Here is a 24,971-nt window from a genome sequence, read left to right on the forward strand (position 1 = left end):
AAATCTACGTAATTTATGTAATATGTAGATAAAAGGATTAGAGAAAAAAATCACAACAGCTCCCTAATTTATTACAGTTTTGAAAACATACAATTTATTTTGGAAGAAAAACTAAATATGATAAAAAAAAATTCAAAGGATAACAGAAATTAAAGTTTTATTAATGTTCAAATCAAATCTAAATGTTAATGTGAACTCTGCAGGGTGCACAAGTAAATAAAAGAGAATTCTGATTTCTGGGTCAATTAAATACTGAGTGACCACTAACCACTAACTTCTGTGGAAATATTATAGACGTATATCCAAGATTTGTTAGAAAACCTTCATGAACATCTCATTAACAATGAGACCAACTGCCTCCAGGTGTATTGTAATAGATTTTGTTGTTTGTATAAAGTAAATGAGGTCTGTTTTATAACTAACCATGATGAAGGAAACTTTGTTGATGAATCAGACAATTAATTGTGATTGAAACTTGCATCTTTATTCATTTTTTTTTTTTTTTTTAAAATTCCAGGAATTTAATAGATGTGGTTTTATTGTCTGTGTGAATTTAAAAGAAATTTGATTTTCACCATGATTCTGACATGGTCAACTGTGGTTACTTTAAAATATTATAAATGTATACATAAAAAAAACCCGATCTTATATTCCTGCTTACGGGGGTATACAATGATTGGATGCATAATCTTGATTAGTTTTCAGCTGTATCAGGCAATACTTTATATCATATTATAAATATATAGTTTTTAAAGTTTTTTTTTCCCTAATTTTCATACACTTTTAGCTATCAAAAATTTTTAGTTACATACATTTTATAATAGCATCTGAATTTTTAGATTATATATATGTATGCATGCAAGGTTTAATAGTTAATTTAATAGGTCTTCTTTCAAAAAACTGAAATTGACTACAAACTGACTAAAACTTAACATTGCATATTGATGTAGTAAAACACATAGGCTTTAACATTCTCAGTATTAGTTAGCAAATGAATGTTTGATGATGATATATAAAATGCAAAACACTTAAAATGAAACTGAGGAATTGCACTAAAGCTCTTAGGTCAATACTTTACTGTTAAGTGCTAAGTTTGATGTGGCAAAAACGAAATCAAGATGACAAGTATACATGGATGTTTGAATGGCAAGGTGACAATGCCATTACTTACAAGAGCACCATAGATCTGCAAAAATAGTGGGTCAAAAGTCAAACTTAATATCATGACACAGTGGACTAAAAACTATGGGAAAAAAACTGCTGCTAAATTAAAATACATGGATATTGTCAATCTATAATGTAATTTCAAGATATTTGATGATTAGGAACAAAGCCAATATAAAACAAAAATTTGAGCTTCAATAAGAATTATACTTTTTTTCCCTAATTCTACTTTAAAACACTTAATAATAAAATAATGCTATTTTATATTTTCCATGAGTAATCATTCATAGCATCTGCCTGTCCTTGGTTTGATAATCCATCTCTATACATGTAGTATGCTACAAAGTTTATGCCTTTAAAATACTAAAAACAAGGTATTTGAGATCTATATGAATATTACTCTATGTAACCAAAATGAAGTGGTAGCAATCGGTGAACTAACACATGGTTGTGGCCATTTACCAAGGTAGGGGGTTCAATGGACAGCACTCAAAAATCGAACAGATTTAACTTAACGATGGGAATTTCATGCACTGATCTGATTGGTTGATATCTTACCCGGCTTCCTCCCATGCTGGAGGATTTAGAGTTGTATGACATGATAGTGATTGGTCCACCACTCCCCGGAGATCCGACAGAACTGGTCGGTGTCTGTCGACTAGATCTAATGCTGCCATCCGCTAGATTTCCTTTAATGGACATTATCAATATACATTTCAAACTCAGTAGAAATCAATGTTTTCGTTGGTACTTTTTACAACTATTTGCATTAATGAATTGCTAAGGAAAATTGTCAGCAACAACAAGCTTTAGGTTAACAAAAATAGATAAAAAGCAAAGTAATTTTACTTATAAGTGCTGTCCACAGAAGCAATACATATATGGTATTATTGTAATATATCAATATAATATATAATATATCAGCACTGTACTGTATGAGTTACCTGTCTTTGTCAGTGGTGTACTGTTCGAGTTACCTGTGTTTGTGAGTAGTGTCCTGTTTGAGTTACCTGTATTTGTCAGTGGGATACTGTACATGTATGTGTAACCTGCTTTTGTCATTGGTGTACTGTATGAGTTACCTGTCTTTGTTATTGGGGAACTGTGTGAGATATATGTCTTTGTCAGTGGAGTACTGTATATGTTACCCTTTTTGTCAGTGGTGTATTGTATAACTTACCTGTTTTTGTCAGTGGTGTACTGACTGAGTTACATGTCTTTGTCAGTGATGTACTGTATGAAGTACAATGTACTGGTCTTTGTCAGTGGTGTACTGTATGAATTATCTGTCTTTGTCAGTGGTGTACTGTATGTGTTATCGGTCTTTGTCAGTGGGGTAGTGTATAACTTACCTGTCTTTGTCAGTGGTGTATTGTATAACTTACCTGTTTTTGTCAGTGTTGTACTGTATAACTTACCCGTCTTTGTCAGTGGTGTACATACTGTATGAATTACCTGTCTTTGTCAGTGGTGTACTGTATGAATTACCTGTCTTTGTCAGTGGTGTACTGTATGAATTACCTGTCTTTGTCAGTGGTGTATACTGTATGAATTACCTGTCTTTATCAGTGGTGCACTGTGTGGATTACCTGTCTTTGTCAGTGGTGTACTGTGTGGATTACCTGTCTTTGTCAGTGGTGTACTGAAGAGGGATCTTATCACTACATTCCCCGAGGCTCGTAACATGCTGACAACATCACCAGGGAGACGATCACGATTCTTCTCCAAAAATCCCAACGCATCATACACAACCTTTAATAAATCATTAGCTATATCAACAATTAGAATCTAAGATCATGTAAAATAAAGTATCATTCAACAGTGTATCAAATCTATTTTTAGTATTTCTTTTTTATTAAGATTTTCATATAGTTCATTGCACAATTAATCTAAATGATTGTGGCTCAGTGTATGAAGCATACTGTACATGATACAAATTACAACTCCAAAACATTGGCAGTCTAATCTTCACCCAAAGGCTATGCTTCCAGATAATTTTTTTTCCCAATCATTCACAACAGAAGAGTCCAATAAGTTATTTCTTATCCAAAATTTCCTATATATATGAGTACATGTACATACAGTGGTTAAATTCATTACATACAGTGCCTGCATAGTGGTCAATGGAGAAGGTGAGGTTGTTCCCCTTCGGTCTATTGTAGTTATTGTTCTGGATATTCTTGTGAAATTTTTCTAAAGAAAAAAAACATAATTATAAAATAAATTAACATACATGTACAACTCTGCAGTCATTTTACCTTTAGAATACCAGACTGTAATAAAAAAGTCATCTCTATCCACAAACTGTATTCCGACAATCATTTTACTTCCTACCAGATTCTGCAAGCTGCTGTCTTCTTTTTGAATGAACTTTTTGCCTTACCTACAAGAGACATGTCTGTAGCCTTGGGGAAGTGACTTTCCTCGTCCAGCAAGGCCAGTAACCCCATGGGCTTCATCAGAAACATGTCCAGTAGAGGTCTATTGTCCACAAACGAAATGTCCACACCCTCCAAGCCCTCTGCTCTGTATTCTTGCTGAAGTTAAGAAAATTAATTTTAATCATTTGTAATGACTTTATACATCATGTTCAATCATAGAAAAAAATCTAAAGAAATGTAATGCATAAATATTATTTCTAATGCATCAATGAATGTTATAATTACCATTTCCCATGCAAAGATATGCTGATTAAAGTAATATTGGATTTGTTCATTAGCAATATTGATCAAAAGTTGTTCAAAGGAGTTCTTGGGAAAGTTTTCAAATCCGAAAATATCCAGTAGTCCAATTATGAGGTTATTGTCTTCTCTGGAAACAGTAAAGATTTATAAGTTATTGAACATTCATATGACTTTAGAACAGAGTCAAGACCAGTAATATAAAGGAGAAATCAGACAGAGAATTCAAAGATCTAATTTATATATTACAATGTACTTTTTGTCATCAAACTTCATCACTTTGAAAGTTATAATAGTTAATACTGAAAGAAATTTGTTGCTTGCAATACAAAATAGGACAAAGTATAGTGTACATAGTCAGATATTTAATTCTGTTAGTGGTTAGCCTACTAAATATGAAGCAATGATCATACTTTCCCATGGTGCTTGGTTTTAGAAGACTGTTAATCCTGTTGACAATCCAGCTGAAGAGACGTCCGTACAGAGCCTTAGCCATGGCATCACGAGCATCAATGGCCTCCGGAACAGAATTATCCCTGACAATCAATTCTCCCCTAGCCACCATTCCAGTGGTTGTCAAGGACTCAACTAGGTCTACAGCAGGAATTCCAAGTAATCGCGAGACTGTTAAGTAGAAATACGAATATTCAGATCACAATATTGTCTTCAAGGAACACAGAATTTTATCAAGGACTGGTAAAACTTACCAATCCTTATTTAATGATACTCAGTATACTGCTTTATTTGCTAAATGACAGGTCAATACTGTAACTCTTAACAATCATCTAATCATAAACTTTCTCAACCTCTCCCAGCTGATATACTTTTTTTACCCTGGAATCTGTACCAGAACCCAGAAAACACGAATTTCAAAATGACTGATTTCCACAGGTTAATATTTCTGTGGAAACACAATTTTTGTTCAATCCATGAGTAGAAATACATGTAATGCAGTTTTCTTGGATTGCCTTTGTTTATCTTACTAGATGCACTTAACATAGGCTGGGACAAATTTCTGCAGAAAACTTGTGCCTGCATACAGTGTAAATTAATCCTACACAGAAAAAAGTAGGGCTGGTACAGTAGCAGGATAATTGCTTATGAAAGTTATGCACAGTTTACCTATTACTTGACCAGGAGTAAAGAAAGTTACTGAAGATTGCATTAATTTCTATGGTTTAGGCCCTATCCTTCAGACTCCAGTGAGAGAGTAGCAAATGTATAATCTTTGTTTCCTTTACCCATAAATTCTATACATCAAAATCAGTAGAAACAAGTCCTACCCTCTTTGAGAATAAGCTGAATATGTTCAGAAGTCATGAAACAATGGAAGATTGATGAGAATGAAAAGCAAAGGGTCACCTAAGTGACTTGAGTGACACAAATGACCGAGATAAGATTTAGTGTTAAGTTACAGAGGTAACTTACTGGTGTTGACAAGTTCCATATTGGTGATAACACAACTGTCTCCTTTGTGGTCTGTGTTCTCTTTCTCCTCAAACTCTATGTTACCCGTATGTAATATTGCACAGATAACACTGTACACTGCTTTCACTTCCTAAAGTATCAATCAATACTCAAATTACAATATAATCCTCCAAAATCTGAATTACTAATGAAAATCTTTTATCAATCTCTTAAAGTCCAATGAAATAAACAAAAATATTCATAACAATACAATACATGTCACTTGTTGGTATTAAGTCAAATGTCCAAGTACCTCTGGTTTGAATCCAATGATGTCAAAGCAATGTTGTATGGCCTTGAACTTGACCCTGTTTACCGAGATGGAAGAGACATCTGGTGGCTGACTGCTATACTCATCAATATATCTATAAATACATATTTGTAAATATTCAACTCCTTAAAAAATGTTTCCATCACATGGATGAATGAAAATTACTCAACAGCTACAACGTCTTTTTAGCAAGGACCTTGAAAAAGAGGCCTTGAGAGTGTGCCCTAAGAAAGAATATTGTGTGAAATTTTTGATAAAAAGCCTTTCAAGCTCTTTTGAAAAATGCAATTTTAGATTGGGTTTCAATGACTTGAGATGTAAGATTGAAATACTGAATTGATTACTTGTATCTTGTGTTTTCTTTCAGGTTATATTCTGCCCTCTCTGAGGAACTCAGTCCATCATAAATGTAGTAGAACACATGGAAATTTTGCTCTTTCCTGTAATACATGTAGTAATAAGAATTTTATGTTAACATATATGTTCATGTCCAACAATAAAAATTCAAACTGCTATGTAGAATAGAAAATGCTAGACAGACTTACGCTGCTTGTGAAATAACTCTAGACTTCTCTAACAGGTATTCAGTGATTTTGGCTGTAAATAAAGAAAATGAAACATGAAAAATACAAAAAAAAAAGGGGGGGGGGGACCAGTAGACTCTGATGAGAGTGTTGCTCTAATGATTTGTACTTATTACAGAGTGGAGGAAAAAGTTGCATCTAGTCTACAAACACATTTTTTTTTACTTTCAACAATTATGTATCCTAGTTTTGTCTTTACTTGTACCATCTTTACTGAAATTAAATCAGACCAGCTGTGGGAGGAGTAGAATTTTGAAAGATTCTAAGAAATTATTCTACTTTTATCACCATTAAATCATCACTCACCTAAATCTTAAACCAATGAAAATTATGTACCTTGGTGTACACCAAGTACTACTGAATTTGAGTAAAAAACTATGGAAGTAAGAATTTGAAAGATATTCAGGAAAAATTCTGTTTTTATTTACCATGGCAATACCGTTCATCTAAAACCATAAATTGATATATATGTATAAAATTTGTAGTTTACTTGTGTACCATGTTCTATTGATATGGGACCAAAACTGTCATCAGAGTAGCATTTGAAAGAGATGACAGAAATTTATATATTTAAGTAACCATATCATCATTGCTCATTGAAATAAGAAACTGATGAATATATATCTTAGTGTAGTCTACTTATGTGCCATGTTATATGGAAATCAGAAAGAAATGTCGTCGGAGTAGCATTTGAAAGAGATCACTGAAATTTCTATTTTTAGTAACCATGACAAAAGCTATTCATTGATGTAGTCTACCAATTCAATTTTATTGAAATTGAACCAAAACTGTATTAGGGATAGTTTAAAATTTATGACCACAATTGTAAGAGAGGTAGCATTAAAAAATATTGTTCCCAGATAATCAGAAAGACAGACAGATTGACAGATGACAGACACCTTTATACTATCGCATAAGATCTTGTGGTTTTCACCTAGAGGAGCTAAAAATCAACACAGGAAAAACAATTCCAGATATTCATCATCTATACAAAGCTAATGATGATCACCCAACTACATGTAAGTAAAATGGAACACGTACAAAAAATAAGCATTTCTAATTCAGCAGACAGGGAGAGAAAGTTTGTTACTTCTAGGTATAATAGGCTTTTTATCACATGTTTTGGATTAAAAATATCTGTAAAGTCTAAGAATTAAAATACCTCCGATGACCATCCCATTTCGAGTAAAGAACATTTCTAGGTACTTTCCAAATCGACTTGAGTTGTCATTGATGACAGTTCTAGCATTACCAAAGGCTTCCATCAGAGGATTCACCTGTAGGATTCTGTCCTCAAGGGTTCTGTTGGCCGCCTGTTTGCATAACATAGAAAAATGCTTCATTTACATAAAGAAATGGGAATCTATCTCATGGTAGTTCAAAATGTTTTGTGTACATGCATTTGCCATTTCCTTTAAATATATTACCATGAATTCATTAAGTTTCTGTTATCCAATGATCTGTCCTACCTTACCAAGTTTGGTTATTCAGTGAAGAATATAAGCAATATCTTTTTTTTTTTTACTTTATACATTTCATTCTGATCAATTCCTTGACCAGTATGTCTGTTCCTACCTTGCCGAGTTGTGTCAGCTGCTGGACCAATAAATTAGCACTCTCCGTTTTACCAGCCCCTGATTCACCACTGATAACAATACACTGCAACAAAGAGAATACAATTCTAATTTTAATAAAACTCAATGAAATATCTTTCTATATCATCCAGATATAAGATCAAAGTTTGTCTACACACCTGATACAGGTAATCTTACCTTGGTAACACACCTGATACAGGTAATCTTACCTTGGTAACACACCTGATACAGGTAATCTTACCTTGGTAACACACCTGATACAGGTAATCTTACCATGGTGACACACCTGATACAGGTAATCTTACCTTGGTGACACACCTAATACAGGTAATCTTACCTTGGTAACACACCTGATACAGTGGCTGCAAAGTTATTGTTGACAACTTACACGAACGATCACGTTACACGAACGATTCCGCACGATTAACGCACGATAAAATCTGTTACACGAACGATCCTTCACGCACACGATTCTACACAATACACGATCTTACACGATTGCTAACGCAAACGCACGATTCTTCACGCAAAATAGTTCAAATTCTTTAGGAATGGATTTTCTCAAAACGAAATAAGGCTTAATACTTATTTTAGATTTGAAATAATTATTGATATTATTTCATCGACTTTGAAAAATGAAAAAAAAAAAAAAGAAAAAAAAATAGAAAAGGGTATTTCTGGAACTAAATACATGCAAGACTTATTAATTATTTTAGATTACAAATAATTATTTACGTAATCCTTCGACTTCAGAAAACTTATTTTTGTCTTTTATCAGAAGTTGTACATGTAGGTGGATCGTGAGTTTTGATTGAATTGGATTTCATAATATGCAGAAAGGGATAAGTTTGAAAAAAAAAAATGCCTATTGGCATGAAAATGAATTTATTTAAATTATGAGTTATATCCATGTTTCCATTTGTGAATCTCTAAAATCAACAATTATTTTACATATCATTTATTTGCAGAATTTATAAAAATAATTAAAAGTAAGCTCCAGATAAAACATTGATAAACAAAACCTCGACAATCATGTCGTGTGCATGTATATTTGCCGACTAAATATTTATATAAGCATTGAGAATTGTTTATTTATGTTTGTAAAAATATCTATTTTTGATCTATTGATTTTAAAAATATCTTTAACATAATTAGCAGTAAACATAATTAACATCAGAGAAAAAAATCCTTAAACATCTAAGTCCGGTTTATCACAAAAAATCACGCTATTTGACAAGAACACAATATTGTACGACTTACTATAGTGCTTATTTCCAAGCGATAATTAGTTCGTTCTGCTTTCAATTATGTAAATCGTGCTTTATTTATTTTAATTGGATAAAAAAAAAAAACAGACAAGAGAAATGCTTGTATAACAAATAACATTCCAATAAAAATTTACAAAACGAAATTTACACGTTTCTTAATGCACAATCACGCACGATTAAAACCACAAACGATTGAGTCTGTTACACGCACGATCTCGCACGTTACACGAACGATCACGCACGTTACACGAACGATTCTACACAATTGGTTTGTCAACAATAACGTTGCAGCCACTGTAAGGTAATCTTACCTTGGTGACAAACCTGATACAGGTAATCTTACCTTGGTGACACACCTGATACAGGTAATCTTACCTGGTTCTTTCTGTTGTGCATCATACTCTGGTAGGATTGGTCGGCAACGGCAAAAATATGAGGAGGGTTGTCTTCCTTGCCAGCATTCATGTATCTCTTGGAGTACTATAAAGAGGGATAACTCATAAACACCATGTCACAATATAATTTTTTTTTAAAATATACACGAAAAATGATACAGGTGTTCCCAAGAAAAATTCAATATTCAATACATTATTCTGCAGAATGCATGTATGTACAATAGAGCAGTTTCACTCACCTCCTCAGTATAAATAGTCAGTGGTCTGAAGGGGTTGACTGCCAGCAGTATATCCCCTATGTATGTGTAGATCTGACCTTGACTGTAACGACACTCTAGTTGGGATACAATTGTCTCCTAAAACACACAAAAACAAGAGGCCCATGGGCCACATCGCTCACCTGAGCACCTTGGCAAGGAAAAAACAGAAATCAGTTCAGTATTGAAAAGTTTAAATATAAAAGTGGTTTCAGGGTTGGGGTGGGGATGGGGGGAGGGGGGATGATTTGAACAAACTTGCATCTACACCACCTAAGGATGCTTTTGAATTAATATGACTAATACTGGCTCTGCTGTTCTTAAGATGAAATTTTTATTGATAGATATAGCCTTTATATTTCTTTGTATAACTATGATCCCCTGTTATGGCCCGTTTATACTCCTGGGGGGTCATGATTTGAACAAATTTGAATCTACATTACCTGAGGATGCTTTTATTTTATTATATATGAGCAATCATGGCTTTGCTGTTCTTGAGAATAAGATTTTTAAAGATTTTCCCTATGTACTCCTATATATGTAAAACTTTGATCATGCATTGTGGCCATCCATAAAATGAACAAACTTGATTTTACACTTCTGAGAATGCTTCCATATAAACATGACTTATCATGGCTTTGCTGTTCTTGAGAAGAAGATTTTTCCCTATGTATTCCTATGTAAAACTCTGAATGCCCACTGTGATCCCATCCTAACCCCGGGGGACATAATTTGAACAAACTTGAATCTACACTACATGAGGATGATTCCACATAAGTTTCATATTTTCTAGTACAGTGGTTCTTGAGCAAAAGGTTTTTAAATGATGCCATAAATTTTTCATGAATTCATAATTATCTCCCCTTGGAAGAAGGGTGGCCCTTCATTTGAACAAACTTAAATCCCCTTTACCCAAAGATATTTTGTGGCACGTTTGATTGAAATTGGCCCAGTGGTGTTTGAGATGAAGATGAAAATGTGAAAAGTTTACAACGACAACAAGGACGGACAACGGGCAAATTTCAATCAGAAAAGCTCACTTGAGCCTTTGGCTCAGGTGAGCTAAAAAGACTAATGGCTTATTCCATAGTATTGTTGATTTTTTAAAATTCAAACAAGAGGCCCATGGGCCACAATACTCACCTAGGTCAACTTGGTCCTTCTGTTCTTCAGAAGATTTTTTAAACAAATGTTTTCCCTTTCTTCCATGAAAAATTTTGACCCTGAATTGTGGCCCCCTACCTAACCACAAGGGGTTATGATTTAACCAAATTTGAATCCACACATAATGGGATGCTTTAATATCAATATGACTAACATGGCTTAGCTGTTCTGTAGAAAAAGACTTTTGAAAGACTTTTTTTTTTACAGTAAAACATATTTCCTTGTAAAACTCTCATCTCATAGTGTGGTCCTACCCTATCCCCTTGAGACTTGATTTGAACACACTCAATTCTACATCACTTGAGAATGCTTCCATATTGTATATATTATATAATTAATTATCACCCTGCTTTCTTCAGAAGATATTTAAAAATTTGTCCCTATATAAAACCATGTACATGTAAAACTTTTGTCTCCTAGCTATTATAGCTCCAAATTACTCCTTGGAAGCAATGATTTGGAAAAAACAATCTTCAGAAGATTTTAAAACATTTTTTTCCTATATTTTTCCCATGCAAATCTTTGATCTCCTTGATGTGGCCCCACCCAACTTGAATCAATACTACAGACCCTGAAACGTGCTACTACCCCAAAAAAGCGTGTAACTTTCGTGCGCTTTTCGTTTCGTGCAAACCGTGTAGCGTTTCGTGTAAACCGTGCAGCGTTTCGTGCAAACCGTGTAGCGTTTCGTGTAAACCGTGCAGCGTTTCGTGTAAGCTCCAAAGCGTTTCGTGCAAACCGTGTAGCGAGCGTGCGAGAAGCGTGTGAGAAACGTGCGACTTTCGTGTAAGAACCGTGTGAGAAACGTGCGACTTTCGTGCAAGAATCGTGTGAGAAACGTGTAGGATTCATTCGGAAGTCATTTTATTTTAGATATGGCTATTGATGGATTAACATGTCATTTTGTGTTTGTTACTAATATTATTCGGATATATCATACCGGTGGTATTTTAAGAAAAAAAAATACGGAAACAACAAAATAAAATTACTCGGTAATGTATTTCACATTTGTTTGATTTTCTTTCTTTTTTTATTTAAATAAAGATGGAAAGAAAATGTGTTAAAAGTAATTAATTATATGCACACCAATGTTAAGGTATTTGATTTAATACATTTTTTAAAGGGAGCAATGCTGAACATTTTTTTTTAAAGAAAATTCATCAGGAATCCGGTCTTGTCCTTTTCATTCATTTATTAGAATCTCTTCATCATTTTACAATTATGGTATATAGAGATTACAAGAACATATGGGTAATTAATATAAAATAATAGACAGATAAGGCAGGCGTGAAAAATAAAACACAAAATTTAGTGCGTTGCTATACATGTGAAGTATAGGAATTCTAGGTCGGGGAACACAATTAATTTTTTTTCTTTATAAACGAACAAAATTTTCTTATATTACAAGATTGTGATACAAATAATTTTGAAATGATGAGTCATTTATAGTCTTTTTATGCAAAAAAATTGTCATATAAAGGAATCATAATTCACATATGCATGCATCGGCAAATATAGGGTTAAATATTTCCGGGGGGGGGGGGGGGGGGGGGTTCAAATGAAAACACAAACTTTGAGTTTTTGTTAACACGTTTTTATAAATAATTTTCTTTTTAAAGATGCCCGATGCACCCCTTAAAAATACATTGAAATCTTCTTTACACTTCCAACACTCTTCTTACGACTGTGATCAAGGTCATTTACAACAGCGGTCACGGACTCCGCGTGCCGGGAACTGAAGACGTGTTCTGCTACATATATTACCTCTTGTCAATCATGGCTAAGATGACAACCGACAATAATTCATGAATTAAATTGTTTTATTAGTATTTAATGGGTAGAAATAAATACCCATGGATTTTATTTCTTAAATTTAACCGATTGTCTGTAAACAGTGAATTAATTTGCCAGTGTATTCGTGAACAAAAAATTATAAAGAAATAAATCCTGAATAATTATGTATTAGTTGATTTATTAATCACGCAGTTCTAGAGCATATTTTTTTTTTTAGTTTTTGGTCATTGGACATGTATACATGTATATTGAATGTATTGTTAAGAGCCGCGACTATTGATTACATTTTTTTATTTTGGCTAGACGGGGTTTGAAATCAAGGATTTTACAAAGTGATGGATATATTGTTTTTATTTGATAAACACAATGCCTCAAAAGAGAACTAAAGAATTACAATACCTATCCCCCGGCTTCTCTACCATATAAAATTTTATGATAAATTAAAGTTCAACTCTGTTATGAAACGATATATTTACCATTCTGAATAAAATGCATTTAACGAGTTAAATGTACATGTATCGGGTCTATCCCCCGGCTTCTCTACCATATAAAATTTTATGATAAATTAAAGTTCAACTCTGTTATGAAACGATATATTTACCATTCTGAATAAAATGCATTTAACGAGTTAAATGTACATGTATCGGGTCCCGCTGGAGATATGGATATCTTTTTTTCTTAGAACGAGCATTTGTTTCTATAATAATTTTTTTTCCAATGGTATGCTTACTGAAACAAGTGCCCGTTATATTTATCCAGGTATAGAAGTAAGATCTCGGTAATCTAACCCCCCCCCCCCCCTTTTCACGCAAAATATTCTTGTTTGATGCAGTGTTCATGTACTTATTACCTTTGCAATTTATAAGCAGAACCTAATTTAATCAAATGAAATTATTTATTTACTAAATTAAAAAATGAATTAATCAATAATTAAAAAGAAAGGAAAAGAAAATCAATCCGTTTACAGAAATCATACGCAATTTATTCGTTTGTTTTTCAAATCAATAACTGAGTTTATTTGTCAGTAATAAAAACGACTTTTTACTATCAAAACATTGAATGCTATAAAAGATTATGAATTACAAATATTTTTCTTTTTTCAGTGCGTAATTTAGAGTCTAATGAAAAAGGTTTGTACATAGACGATGATTGGCATTTCACCGGGCGGGTCACATACTCAATGACAACTATTAATTAATTACAACTGAACATTGAGTATTTTATCTGTTAATATAGTACTGGTGAAGCGAGGTTTAATCTTAATTTAATCAGAATGATTGCAATTCTTAACTAATCTTTGATTAATCCGTAATAATTTAAATAAAGTCCGAGAGATTCCGAATAGAAAATCCAGATCGAGGCCAAAGCGTGCGAGAATCGTGTGAGAAACGTGTACAAAGCGTTTCGTGCAGGCTTTCGTGTAAACCGTGCAGCCTTTCGTGTAAAGCGTTTCGTGTAAACCGTGTAGCGTTTCGTGCAAACCGTGTAGCGTTTCGTGTAAACCGTGCAGCGTTTCGTGCAAACCGTGTAGCGAGCGTGTACCGTTCGTGCAGCGAGCGTGTGGGGTAGTAGCACGTTTCAGGGTCTGTATAGCTGAAAGCTTCTATGCAAGTTCTTGAGAAGAAGATTTTTAAATGAGACCACTCAATTTTCACTATTTCTTGATTATCTTTCCTTGAAAGAGGGTGTGGCCCTTTTTAGGATGAACTTGAATCCTCTTTATTCAAAAATACTTTGTGCCAAGTTTCATTGAAATTGGTCAAATGGAAAATAGGAAAAGAATTCAAAAATGTGAAAAGTTTACAACTACATGTATGACAACAACAAAGATGACAGACAATAAACAAATTTCGGTCAGAAAATCTCACTTGAGCCTTTGGCTCAGGTGAGCTAAAAAAGGGCATTTAAGACATGTTTTAATCATACAGTGTATATCCATTTTGCAGCTTATTCTTGAAGTTCATGAAAAAGAGCTTTAAGCCAGGTAGTGAATATTAGTATATGTAAGCTTATTCAGTGTGGTCAATATCAATAAAATCTAATGAATATTTCTCACGTAAGAAAAAGCATTTGCTTTCAGGAACTTAGCTTTTCAAAACAATCATGCTAAATGCATGGAAAATTTTACAGACTCTTACATTACAGCACAGATAAAAGAAAATCCAACAGAAAGTAATTAAAGCTTTTATCATCAAAGTTCATTAAGCTTGCACATGCATGTTAATTTTTTCTTCAAGGTTCTTATAGAAAAAAACAGAGTACACTTCCTCATCAAACACACATGTATCTATCACAGACAGAGTAACTAGTAAGTTATTTTAATAAGGAATTTTCTGTAAATATGGAATTACCATTACAGAGTGTCACACTCACCTCATCCAGATTCTCCAGAGTGGCTAAATCATCACTTGTTTTGATGTTCCCTTTTCGAGATTTGCGTCTGGATTTCAGTTTTCCTTTTTTGGCCGTTATTTCAGGTTCATGAATAGTTGTCTCCATTTTAGAGGTCAGTTCTCTCAGTCTTCTCTGAAACTGTTCCCAGGCAACAAATATAATTCATATACTATTGATGTTACAGTAAAACTTGGAAATAAAGAACTCGCTTATAAGAAAATCTCAGTTATAAGAATTAAATAGAGGACTTTCACTGTTTTTTACTTGGATATACAGAATCTCCATTATAAGGAATTTTTTACAAATCCGTAGAGGACTTTCGTTTTTCAACATGGATATACAGAATCAGTTATAAGGAAGCAAAATCTGAGGTCACAGTGACTTCTTTATAACCAAGTACATTGTATATACATGTATATATGGAGGATATTCAATGTTTTCTAGCTGGATGTGGAATTAACTTCAAGAGTAGGACAAAATTCATTTTTTAATATTTTTACAACTGTGAAGCAGGGGGTGAAAATATCAAATAATCCTTTCTCTTGAGTGAAATGAATTACATATCCAACTACAAAACATTGTATTTTCTGTTTATTACATTTTCTTTGATTTAATTTCCTTTTACCTCTGTCTTTTCGTAACGTAATATTGTACGCTGTGACATCATAGTTGCGCAGTTGTAAGATGTCATAGCTAAGTGACTGCGAGATCAAAAAATTGAAACATGGATCTGAACGACATATTTGGAGTACAAACTTTGGCAGTTTTAGTCTGTATCAGGATGGTTCATTTACTCAGCTCACTATCTACAGGGAGTATCAATTTTTCTTAATTATCGCACTCTTCAGAAAAGGAAGGAAAATCAGGAGTTTTGCCACAATCTTTATATTTTCACAGTAAAAATATCACTTTTGATATTTTCACTGTGAAAATATCACCTGTGAAAAATATCTTTATTCAAGGGTTAAATTACTGTATTTTACTGTAATAAATATGTTTTTCCACAGTTTATCTTTATGAGGATATTTTTTATTTGGCACTGCAGATCCCTAATTCACAATCATGACAATGAAGTATTCACTTTTTTCTCCTTTAATTACCATCTTTATTGTACAAACCAGATTTAGGTAACTGAAGTGCTTCCCTGCATTTTTCGAAATCAAGGACAGTTGTACTTACCTGTGAAATATCTTTGGGTAGTTTTGCAATTAATGGATGCTGAAGAAGATCCTGGGCAAATGGACGAGCTTCAAAATCTTTGACCAGACACCTAGAATAAAGAATTTCACCCTAGTAACTATATAGACCCATGGCTAGTCCACTGATAAAAATGCTGGTAGACAGAAGAACACAAGAAGTAGTTTTAATGTGTGAATCTACAGACTAATTGTCTTTGATTTTCAGCTCTTCACATTTTTACTACAAGCGACAATAGCCCTAAATTAGTACTTCAAGTATCTGGAAACACTGGTCATTAAATGAAACTCCTAGGTCAAATAAAATTCCCATCACACAACAACAAACTGGTAACTGATCCAATATTAGCTGATCTGCAGAATGTAAGTTCACTCTTGGCTAATCCATAAATTTCATTTCTCAATTCATTAAATATCTGAATGCGAAAAGTACAAGAAAACTCACTTACAATGCTTATAACGAATTCATTCAGATCATGAAAGTGACATGCAATAACCAATTTTTTTATTTTAATCCACATTTTGTTATTATAATGCTGTTGGTTTACACTTTACAGCTGATGAAAATCCCTCATTATAACCATGGATAGCTATAATCATTTTGATGGCAAACAATCATGAATACATCCTAGGCCTTCATTAATGTTTCAGTAGGTGACATGACATACAGCCTGCATGATCATCTAACAATTCTTACTAAATAAGTCTGTCTACATTTGATGTTAATTATCCCATTTCAATTAAACTCTCCTACCTAGCTTATACATTTAAATCTTTCCAACCTCTTACTATGTAAGTTATTTAAAATGCAAAAGAAGTATAAGCAACAAGAAGTCTGTGAGCCAATGCTCACTAGTAATACCCGCTCTGATATGAATATATGCTCTCATGAATCCCACCATATGGCATGCCCAGAAAAAGATTGTGCTAAAGTTTCAAGCACATGCAATGAGTAGTTGCTGAGAAATTTGGTATGGACAGATGCACGGATAAACAGGAAGTTGACATCAGATTTGTACAAAAATGAATCTTACCATATAGAAATCCTAGACAAAGAATGTGCTAATGAGTAGTTGCTGAGAAAACTGCAACGAAAATTTGTTACAGACAGATGCACAGATAAACAGGAAGCTGATATCAGATTTGTGTAAAAATGAATCCGACCATATGGCATGCCTAGACAAAGAGTGTGCTAAAATTTCAAGCATCTGTGATGAGTAGTTGCTGAGAAAACTGCGACGAAAATTTGTTATGGACAGACACACGGATACACAGACAGACACACAAGGGTAAAACAGTTTACCCCCCTCTCCTTCGGAGCGGGGGTATAAAAACTGAGTATATTCTGATATTTGAAAGTTAATGCATTCTTCAGAAGTCAGTCAAGACTTATTCTTTTAAACTCTAAAAATGAAATAGGCTTGAAGCAATCAAAAAATTCAATGTCATTATAATACAAATCTGTTTTTAATATGCAATTATCTAATTCATTGCTTCTTGTATTTATGAAAAGTCCCCATAAAATGACTGTTCTGTAATTTACTTACTGTGCTATGAAGTCTTTGAAATCATCTGACCATTGATCTGGATTAACCAGCTGAGGCTGTGGATTTCTGCAGAGCGAAATAAAACAAATCACTACGGAGGTAAATCGAAGGCACATATACAGCCATCAAAGGAAGAAAAATTCCACATTACATACCAGGAGAAATTCTGATTTATTGCATGCAGAATAAGCATAATTAGCTCTTCATCATATCGAAAATCAAAGTCTGTCTTGTATTAACTAGATCATTGCCATCTCATCATAACCACGCCAAAGAACATGTACATGTACCCATCAACTGATAAGATTGTTGAAGATTAATGTAATCTGAAGTTTTACAAACATCAAACATTACCCTGGTATTTAATTATCAATAAATTACCTCATAAAGAAATCTTACCGGATATCTACTTGTTTTTGCCTGCTTGTTATTATTATAATTTTTTTCATGTTTATTTGGTTGTTCTTTTTTTTTGTTTTTTTGTTTTTTTGCTTAGTATTTCTTTTTAGTTTTTGTTTTGTTTGTTTATTTATTTGTTTGTTTTTGTTTTTTGTTTTTGCTAAGAAATAGTTCTTGAATAATCTCCTACTGTTCTCTAGAATACTGGTTTCATTTTTTATAAATTAATTAGTATCTCATCAACAAGGTCTAAGAACACAATTTCAGCAAATATGTGTTGAAATCTTTTAATAAATCCATGTCTATCCTACCTCCTTAAAACCAACCTTCATTTGTAACAATTTTTTTTTCAACTGCCTTCATATTAAGTCTAACATTAAGTGAAAGTTTGCTGTTCGTATAAGCAACGTAAGTTTTTAAAAAAAAAAAAGAAAACAGACTGAAAAAATGTGAAAAATAATCATTGCACATATACATGTACCAGTATTTTGGAATAAAAATAATGGAACAAAAATAGCAAAGTCCCTGCACTTTTACGAAAGTGCTGGACAATAATTTGGATCATCAGCTAAGAGGTCTGAATAGAGTCAATCATGTTTTAGAATAAAATTACTGTGACCATAGCCTAGCTGGAAGGAAAATTGATTTATAGCACTCAAATACTATCTACTAAATCTAGGGTATAATAAAGCAATGCTAACTTTATTTATATATAATTCTACAATATAAGATCTTTACTATAATTTAGCAGTGCCAGGCTTGTTCTACTAGGATGCTAATTTATTTATAAATAATCATGATAATTCTACAATATAAGATTTGCACTATAATTTAGCAATGCCTGCCAAGTTTATTCTAGTAGGTTGTAGGAAAAGAGAAAGTCAACATTGAGAATTACTAATAGCATGTTATAGGGTTACCTGTGGAATTAAATTCATAAATTTGTTTACATTGACTTCACTTTCCCTCCAAAAAATTAAGACATTTGACTTACATATTAGGGTCACATAGTACAGAGAAAATTCAAATACACCAAACAAAATTGTAAATATATTTATCAGCATCAAATAAAAGATGATCATTTGCCAACAACTACAAACTCAAAACCCAAAATACTGATTATATTTCATAAGTTAAACTGTTTTCTAAAGTAAACTTGAAAATGATTTAACTGACCAATAAATTGATTGAAAGCTAATAGAATTTGAATTTTATGATATCTCTAAAAAAAATTTGTTTGACTTAAGCCTTAATTCCAGTAACCACACTGATTAAAACCTATACATGTACATAGTTTATATATATATATACACTGTATAATATATATCAAAGATGAAGAACATTTATTAATAACTTAATATAGCACAGAGATCAGAATCTTACATACAATATCAAAATTTTGACTTGAAAACTATATGAAACATATGATCAAATATATTATACAACCTGAAAATTGTACTGATGACCACAAACCCATAACAAAAAAGAAACAATAAAACTAAAACAACTTATAAAATAAAGAAATGAGTATAGAAAAGAAAACGAAAAGAAACTCAAAAACTAAGCTTGGAACTATAATCCATAAATTCTTTTCTGACATGTAGAAAAGAAATGCAAAATAATATATTAAATCAATATGTGGAAAATACATCAGATGCAGCATCAGCAACAGCATGCCATATATTAAAGATGTAGCTCAAACAGAAGAAAAATCAGCATAGAATAGAAAACTAGAGGGTGGCAGCATGCTGAATAGAGAGGCAGCCACACCATATCTCAAGCTTACCTGATCTCGTTATTCAACAGACTAGAAGATACACAAAAAGTTAACTAGATCTCTACAAACTAAGTTAAAAAAGCTAATCAAAAAATCATTTAGTGAGGAAAAGATGTTAATTTATGATGATGGAAATTGATGTTGATGATAAATGGAATAGCATGACATGCAATATTAAACTGCTGTGCATGCTAGGAGTTACGTATGTTTTAATAACTTATCTTAAAACTCTGTCACATACCCACATTTTGGTGCTCATAAGACTCCCAAGTTCTTTCAAATAAAGATGGTAATAATTCAATACTTATTTATTGCATTTTTAGCATTTTATTTCATTTACCATAGACTCCAAATTTTCCACAAAAGTTTTTGCTCACTCTATTAGGTTCTGTGAATGCTCAGGTCTCACAAAAATCCACAAAATACCTCAATGCTTAACAATTAAATCTTCCTTTTACAACTTATCAGACATTTTAAACATCTTATTTCTTACATGTCAAGCTTACAAATTACCAAAAAAATTTGGCATCTCATCTTATTTCTAAAAGCTCACAAAATCTCAAAACATAAAACTCACTAGAACAGCAACCAACTCACCAGAAATATCTACCTCTCATTGCTTACATTTTACCAGGAACATTAGATATAAAACTGCATACAAAACCCCATATCAATAAACAGGTTCCCAGAAATATTCAACATCTCAGCAAGTGCTGACAGCTCACCAGAAAAGTAAGACATGACCATAAAAGTCAAGCATCTCACTTCCTACAGCTTATTATACACATAAAAATATCACAACTGACAATTCACTACATCAAACATCTCACTACTTACCAAAAATCAGAAAAGTTTCAACAAATCATCATTCCCAATAACTCACAAAAAACATCAAACTTTTTATAAGTAAATAAAAACATTTTCAGTAACTTACTGCTTATAAGTCATGTAAAACATTAAACATCTCACTGCTTACAGGTCAGCAGAAACATTAAACATCTAAATGCTTACAGGTCATCAGTAATATTAAACATCTCACTGCTTACAGGTCATCAGAAACATTCAACATCTCACTGTTTACAGGTCATCAGAAACATTCAACATCTCACTGCTTACTGGTCATCATAAACATTCAACATATCTCACAGCTTACAGGTCATCAGTAACATTAAACATCTCACTGCTTACAGGTCATCAGTAACATTCAACATCTCACTGCTTACAGGTCATCAGTAACATTCAACATCTCACTGCTTACAGGTCATCAGTAACATTAAACATCTCACTGCTTACAGGCCATCAGTAACATTCAACATCTCACTGCTTACAGGTCATCAGTAACATTCAACATCTCACTGCTTACAGGTCATCAGAAACATTCAACATCTCACTGCTTACATGTCATCAGTAACAATCAACAATTCACTGCTTACACTTCATCAGAAACATTCAACATCTCACTGCTTACAGCTCATCAGAGACATTCAACATCCTATTAATTATACCTCATTAGTAATATTCAATTCACTGCTTATAGCTCATCAGTAACATTCAACATCTCAATGATTAATAGCTCATTAAAAACATTCAACATCTCACTGCTTACAGGTCATCAGAAACATAGGCTAATCTGATGCAGGGGCTCTAACCAATGAGCCACCAAATTAATCAGATTGCATTTTATGTTACACCATTTTTCCTTGAAAACCTCAAGCAGATTCTTTTGTACCATCTTTGCATTTTTTGGTTGACATCAATTGTAACCAGCAAGGAAAAACATGAATTTAAAAAAAAAAAAAAATCCCCCCCCCCCCCCCCAAGTCTTGCATTTGTCTCAAAACACTCAAATCTCCACATTTAATCTAAAACTTTCCATCGATCCTTCCATCAAATTCCTTTTTAGTATTTAATGTTATGCACTTTTTTGAGTGCCTACATGTACATAAATTTTACACAGCATGTCAATGAGCTATATACTGTATCAAAATCATGCAAATTAATTATATGATACTGTGCAACCAAGTTACTTAAAAAGCTAGGTGTGTCATAAAAAAAATGTTTACTACATTAAAATATAAAGAAAGTAAAACCATATCCAGAAATGCTACAATTTATGCTGAAGTTCTGTGTTATTCCTAATATGGATGTTAAATAGCAGTGATGCCATACCTTGGGATTTTAAACAGAGCTCTCATAGGATGTAGGTCAGACAAGGGTGGTTCCCCATCCGCCAGTTCTATAGCAGTTATACCCAGGGACCAAATATCACAGCGAATGTCATAATTGTATTCCAACTGTCTCTCACAAGCAATTACCTGTAAAATAAAACATAATTGTATAAGTAATAATACATGTATATGGTACCCAATAGAAATTAATCTTACAAATTTTGAATATGAAAAGCAAAACACCCTCAACATTTCTTTTGCAGGAAAAAATGAATAAATATTATGAAAAAAATTGTCCAAATACCACAATTAAGAAATGAGAAGAAATATCAGATAAAGTTATTGTGCCTTGATCTCTTCAACAAATTGAGAAAATGCTGGAGGTAATTTGTGACATCATTATCACACATCCAACAATGGATTCTCCAAACGCTTCAGAAATCAAATACTTAGCACCCATTTAAAAGCACTTTAAAATCAAGACTCATTCAAAAACATGGTCAGTCACACAAAAGATACACTTTTTACCACAAATAAGTCCACATTCAAACTGACTTCATGCACTTTAACTAAGGATAAAAAATTCTCAATTCAGTTACTTACAAAATGGTCACTTTAACTAAAGGATAAAAATACCTATTTCTATAATACATTTCTAATCAATGAAATTCATATCAATCTTACACACACAAACCTTCAGATCTGACAAATTCTTTTGGAACCAGGAAGAAATACTTATAAAGAACAACTGAGACTGCCTTAATTCACAACATGCACCCTTCAGACTAAATACATGTCAGTTGTTTTGACAATGAAAATGTCTTGATTGCTGGTTTACAACCTAAAATCACTTACACCTTCTGTAAAAAGCTTATCGCAGTTGGGATCTACACAGTAAAATGGATGACCACCTCTTAAGCCAATGAGGCATAGCCGTCTGGGTTTGATGACCTCATTCACTGATGAGCTACATGTAGGTTGCAGACAGACAATCAAAAATCAAGGACACTAACAATTTAAAAAGCAGCACCATCATAATGGCATTTGTTAAATATGTTCCTGACAGCACATTAATTTCATCTTGGCAAATCATTATAAATTAATCTATGCAGTTAATTAGCTGTTAAAATCTATACTGATCGAGCTGAATATGGTGAAATATTTTAAGAAAGCCTCAAGGAATATATACATATATTTCATTTATTCCAGACCTCCATTTTTCTTACTTTTGAAAAACAAATTTCTAAATTCTGTCAATGAATACTGCAATCCATGTTCTTTTTTGTCTGCTTTTATTCCTTGATAATTTTTAATAATAAAATGTTCTCTGTTTTAATCATCCTTCCATAATATACAGGTATACATGTATTTCACCTTAAGACTCTCAAATAGTACACAATTATAGCTGTTTTTTGAGGTCAATATGATGATTTAGACACCTGAAGAGTACAATATTCACAGAGCCCGAAAGGTGAGGTGAATATTGTACTTCGAAGGTGTCTAAATCATCGTATTAACCTCAAAAAACAGCAATAACTGTTTTCTTATATGATTATCTATTTTTGGTCCAATGTTGAATAAATAATTCCTTATATTGACCTGGAAATAATACCTTATATTGACCTGGAAGGTCACGTGCAGGTCAATATAACGTAGTATTTTTCTAACATTGTTGGATCTCAGCCAATCAGAGAGATGGGAATTATTCAATCATATAATAAAGATGCATATCACAAGGGATTGGATCAGCAGTCAGAGAGTCCTAACTCTCAATTCTGATCCCTCATATATCTTTAATTGCTCATTAGTCTTCCAACATATATTCAAGAAATTTGGATTTTGATAATATTTGACTGTCTATTACATGGAGTATGACAGCGAGTTCAAGATATTTGGATTTTGACTGTCTATTAGTAGGGAGATTTTTAATCTGAAGTTCCTAGAATATCAGCTTCTTCAGCCATTATTATAGTACCTGTAATACTACCCAAGTTCTCAAGGTCATTTATGAAAGATCAAGGTAAAAAAAAAAAAAGCAATATCTACTGAACACAAAAAAATAAAAAACAGAAACATAATTTTCCTTTTCATATGCATGTTGCTAATTGTACACTAGTGCATACAGGTATAAAAGCTGTATAGATCTTAATATTTACTTCTTGTACAGAACTAATTTGTTGAAAGATTGCAATTTACATGATCATGTAGAAATGATTCTTTTGTTGAAATAGATTAAAACAAAAGCTATGAAAAGAAATCAGGTATGGTTCAAAAGGGGGAGGGGGCCGGTATACCCTTCAATTTTCAGATTTAAAATTTCTATGTAAAAGTAAGAAAAATGGACCCCCTATGAAACATGGATCCCTCTTTAAATGGAACGTCAATTACATTTTTAAAAATTTTGCTTGTAAAAAAATTTCAACATCTGACATATCTTTTAGAGTTGAGAGTTGATGTGGACCCCCCCACCCCCCACCCCCTTTGCTTCCATCCTTAGCAGTGAAATCTTGTCCTTATATGTACATTAATTAACAGCATTATAGTTAATGATTTAAAACATTATACTTAGCAATTTCTAATCTTACAAAGGAAGTAATTAAGTCTTACAAAATACATACTTGTTATCTTGGTTATATCCATTGGCTATCGATTCAGTGTATTACAATAGTTTGGGTTTTTTTTCGAGATTTTAATGGGTGGGCTGACAGTGATAAATCTTCTATATAATCAGCTTATGTAAGAGTTGACACAACAGAGAGAGAGCCAGCCTGTCTTTACTCTAATACATTAAAAAGTGTTGTGGGTTTAAATCTGGTAGACATCTGCTTCTCGGAGGATTGTTATTTTTGA

At 32.8% G+C, this 24,971-nt stretch overlaps 1 protein-coding gene across 4 annotated transcripts in view; it reads right to left on the minus strand.

Annotated features, from left to right (window-relative positions):
- LOC133179167 (myosin-IIIb-like) overlaps positions 1–24,971 on the minus strand; it is a 56,773-nt gene that overhangs the window by 19,082 nt on the left and 12,720 nt on the right. For 3 of the 4 annotated variants that reach the window (XM_061313951.1, XM_061313947.1, XM_061313948.1), the window contains exons 5-23: positions 22,123–22,268; positions 17,778–17,843; positions 16,214–16,304; positions 15,014–15,172; positions 9,665–9,781; positions 9,406–9,510; positions 7,743–7,826; positions 7,330–7,480; positions 6,129–6,180; positions 5,928–6,023; positions 5,566–5,677; positions 5,274–5,403; positions 4,259–4,469; positions 3,831–3,975; positions 3,548–3,701; positions 3,269–3,357; positions 2,787–2,916; positions 1,723–1,853; positions 1,172–1,186 (exon numbers count right to left, since the gene is read on the minus strand). In XM_061313951.1, coding sequence (XP_061169935.1) covers positions 1,172–1,186; positions 1,723–1,853; positions 2,787–2,916; positions 3,269–3,357; positions 3,548–3,701; positions 3,831–3,975; positions 4,259–4,469; positions 5,274–5,403; positions 5,566–5,677; positions 5,928–6,023; positions 6,129–6,180; positions 7,330–7,480; positions 7,743–7,826; positions 9,406–9,510; positions 9,665–9,781; positions 15,014–15,172; positions 16,214–16,304; positions 17,778–17,843; positions 22,123–22,268 — 2,184 coding nt within the window. The remainder of the gene's footprint in view (positions 1–1,171; positions 1,187–1,722; positions 1,854–2,786; positions 2,917–3,268; positions 3,358–3,547; positions 3,702–3,830; positions 3,976–4,258; positions 4,470–5,273; positions 5,404–5,565; positions 5,678–5,927; positions 6,024–6,128; positions 6,181–7,329; positions 7,481–7,742; positions 7,827–9,405; positions 9,511–9,664; positions 9,782–15,013; positions 15,173–16,213; positions 16,305–17,777; positions 17,844–22,122; positions 22,269–24,971) is intronic. The other variant, XM_061313950.1, reaches the window with a different exon arrangement.

This window comes from Saccostrea echinata, unplaced genomic scaffold (assembly GCF_033153115.1).
Source record: "Saccostrea echinata isolate AGI-Se365-2 ecotype Australia unplaced genomic scaffold, CSIRO_AGI_Sech_v1 ptg000004l, whole genome shotgun sequence".
NCBI lineage: Eukaryota > Metazoa > Mollusca > Bivalvia > Ostreida > Ostreidae > Saccostrea > Saccostrea echinata.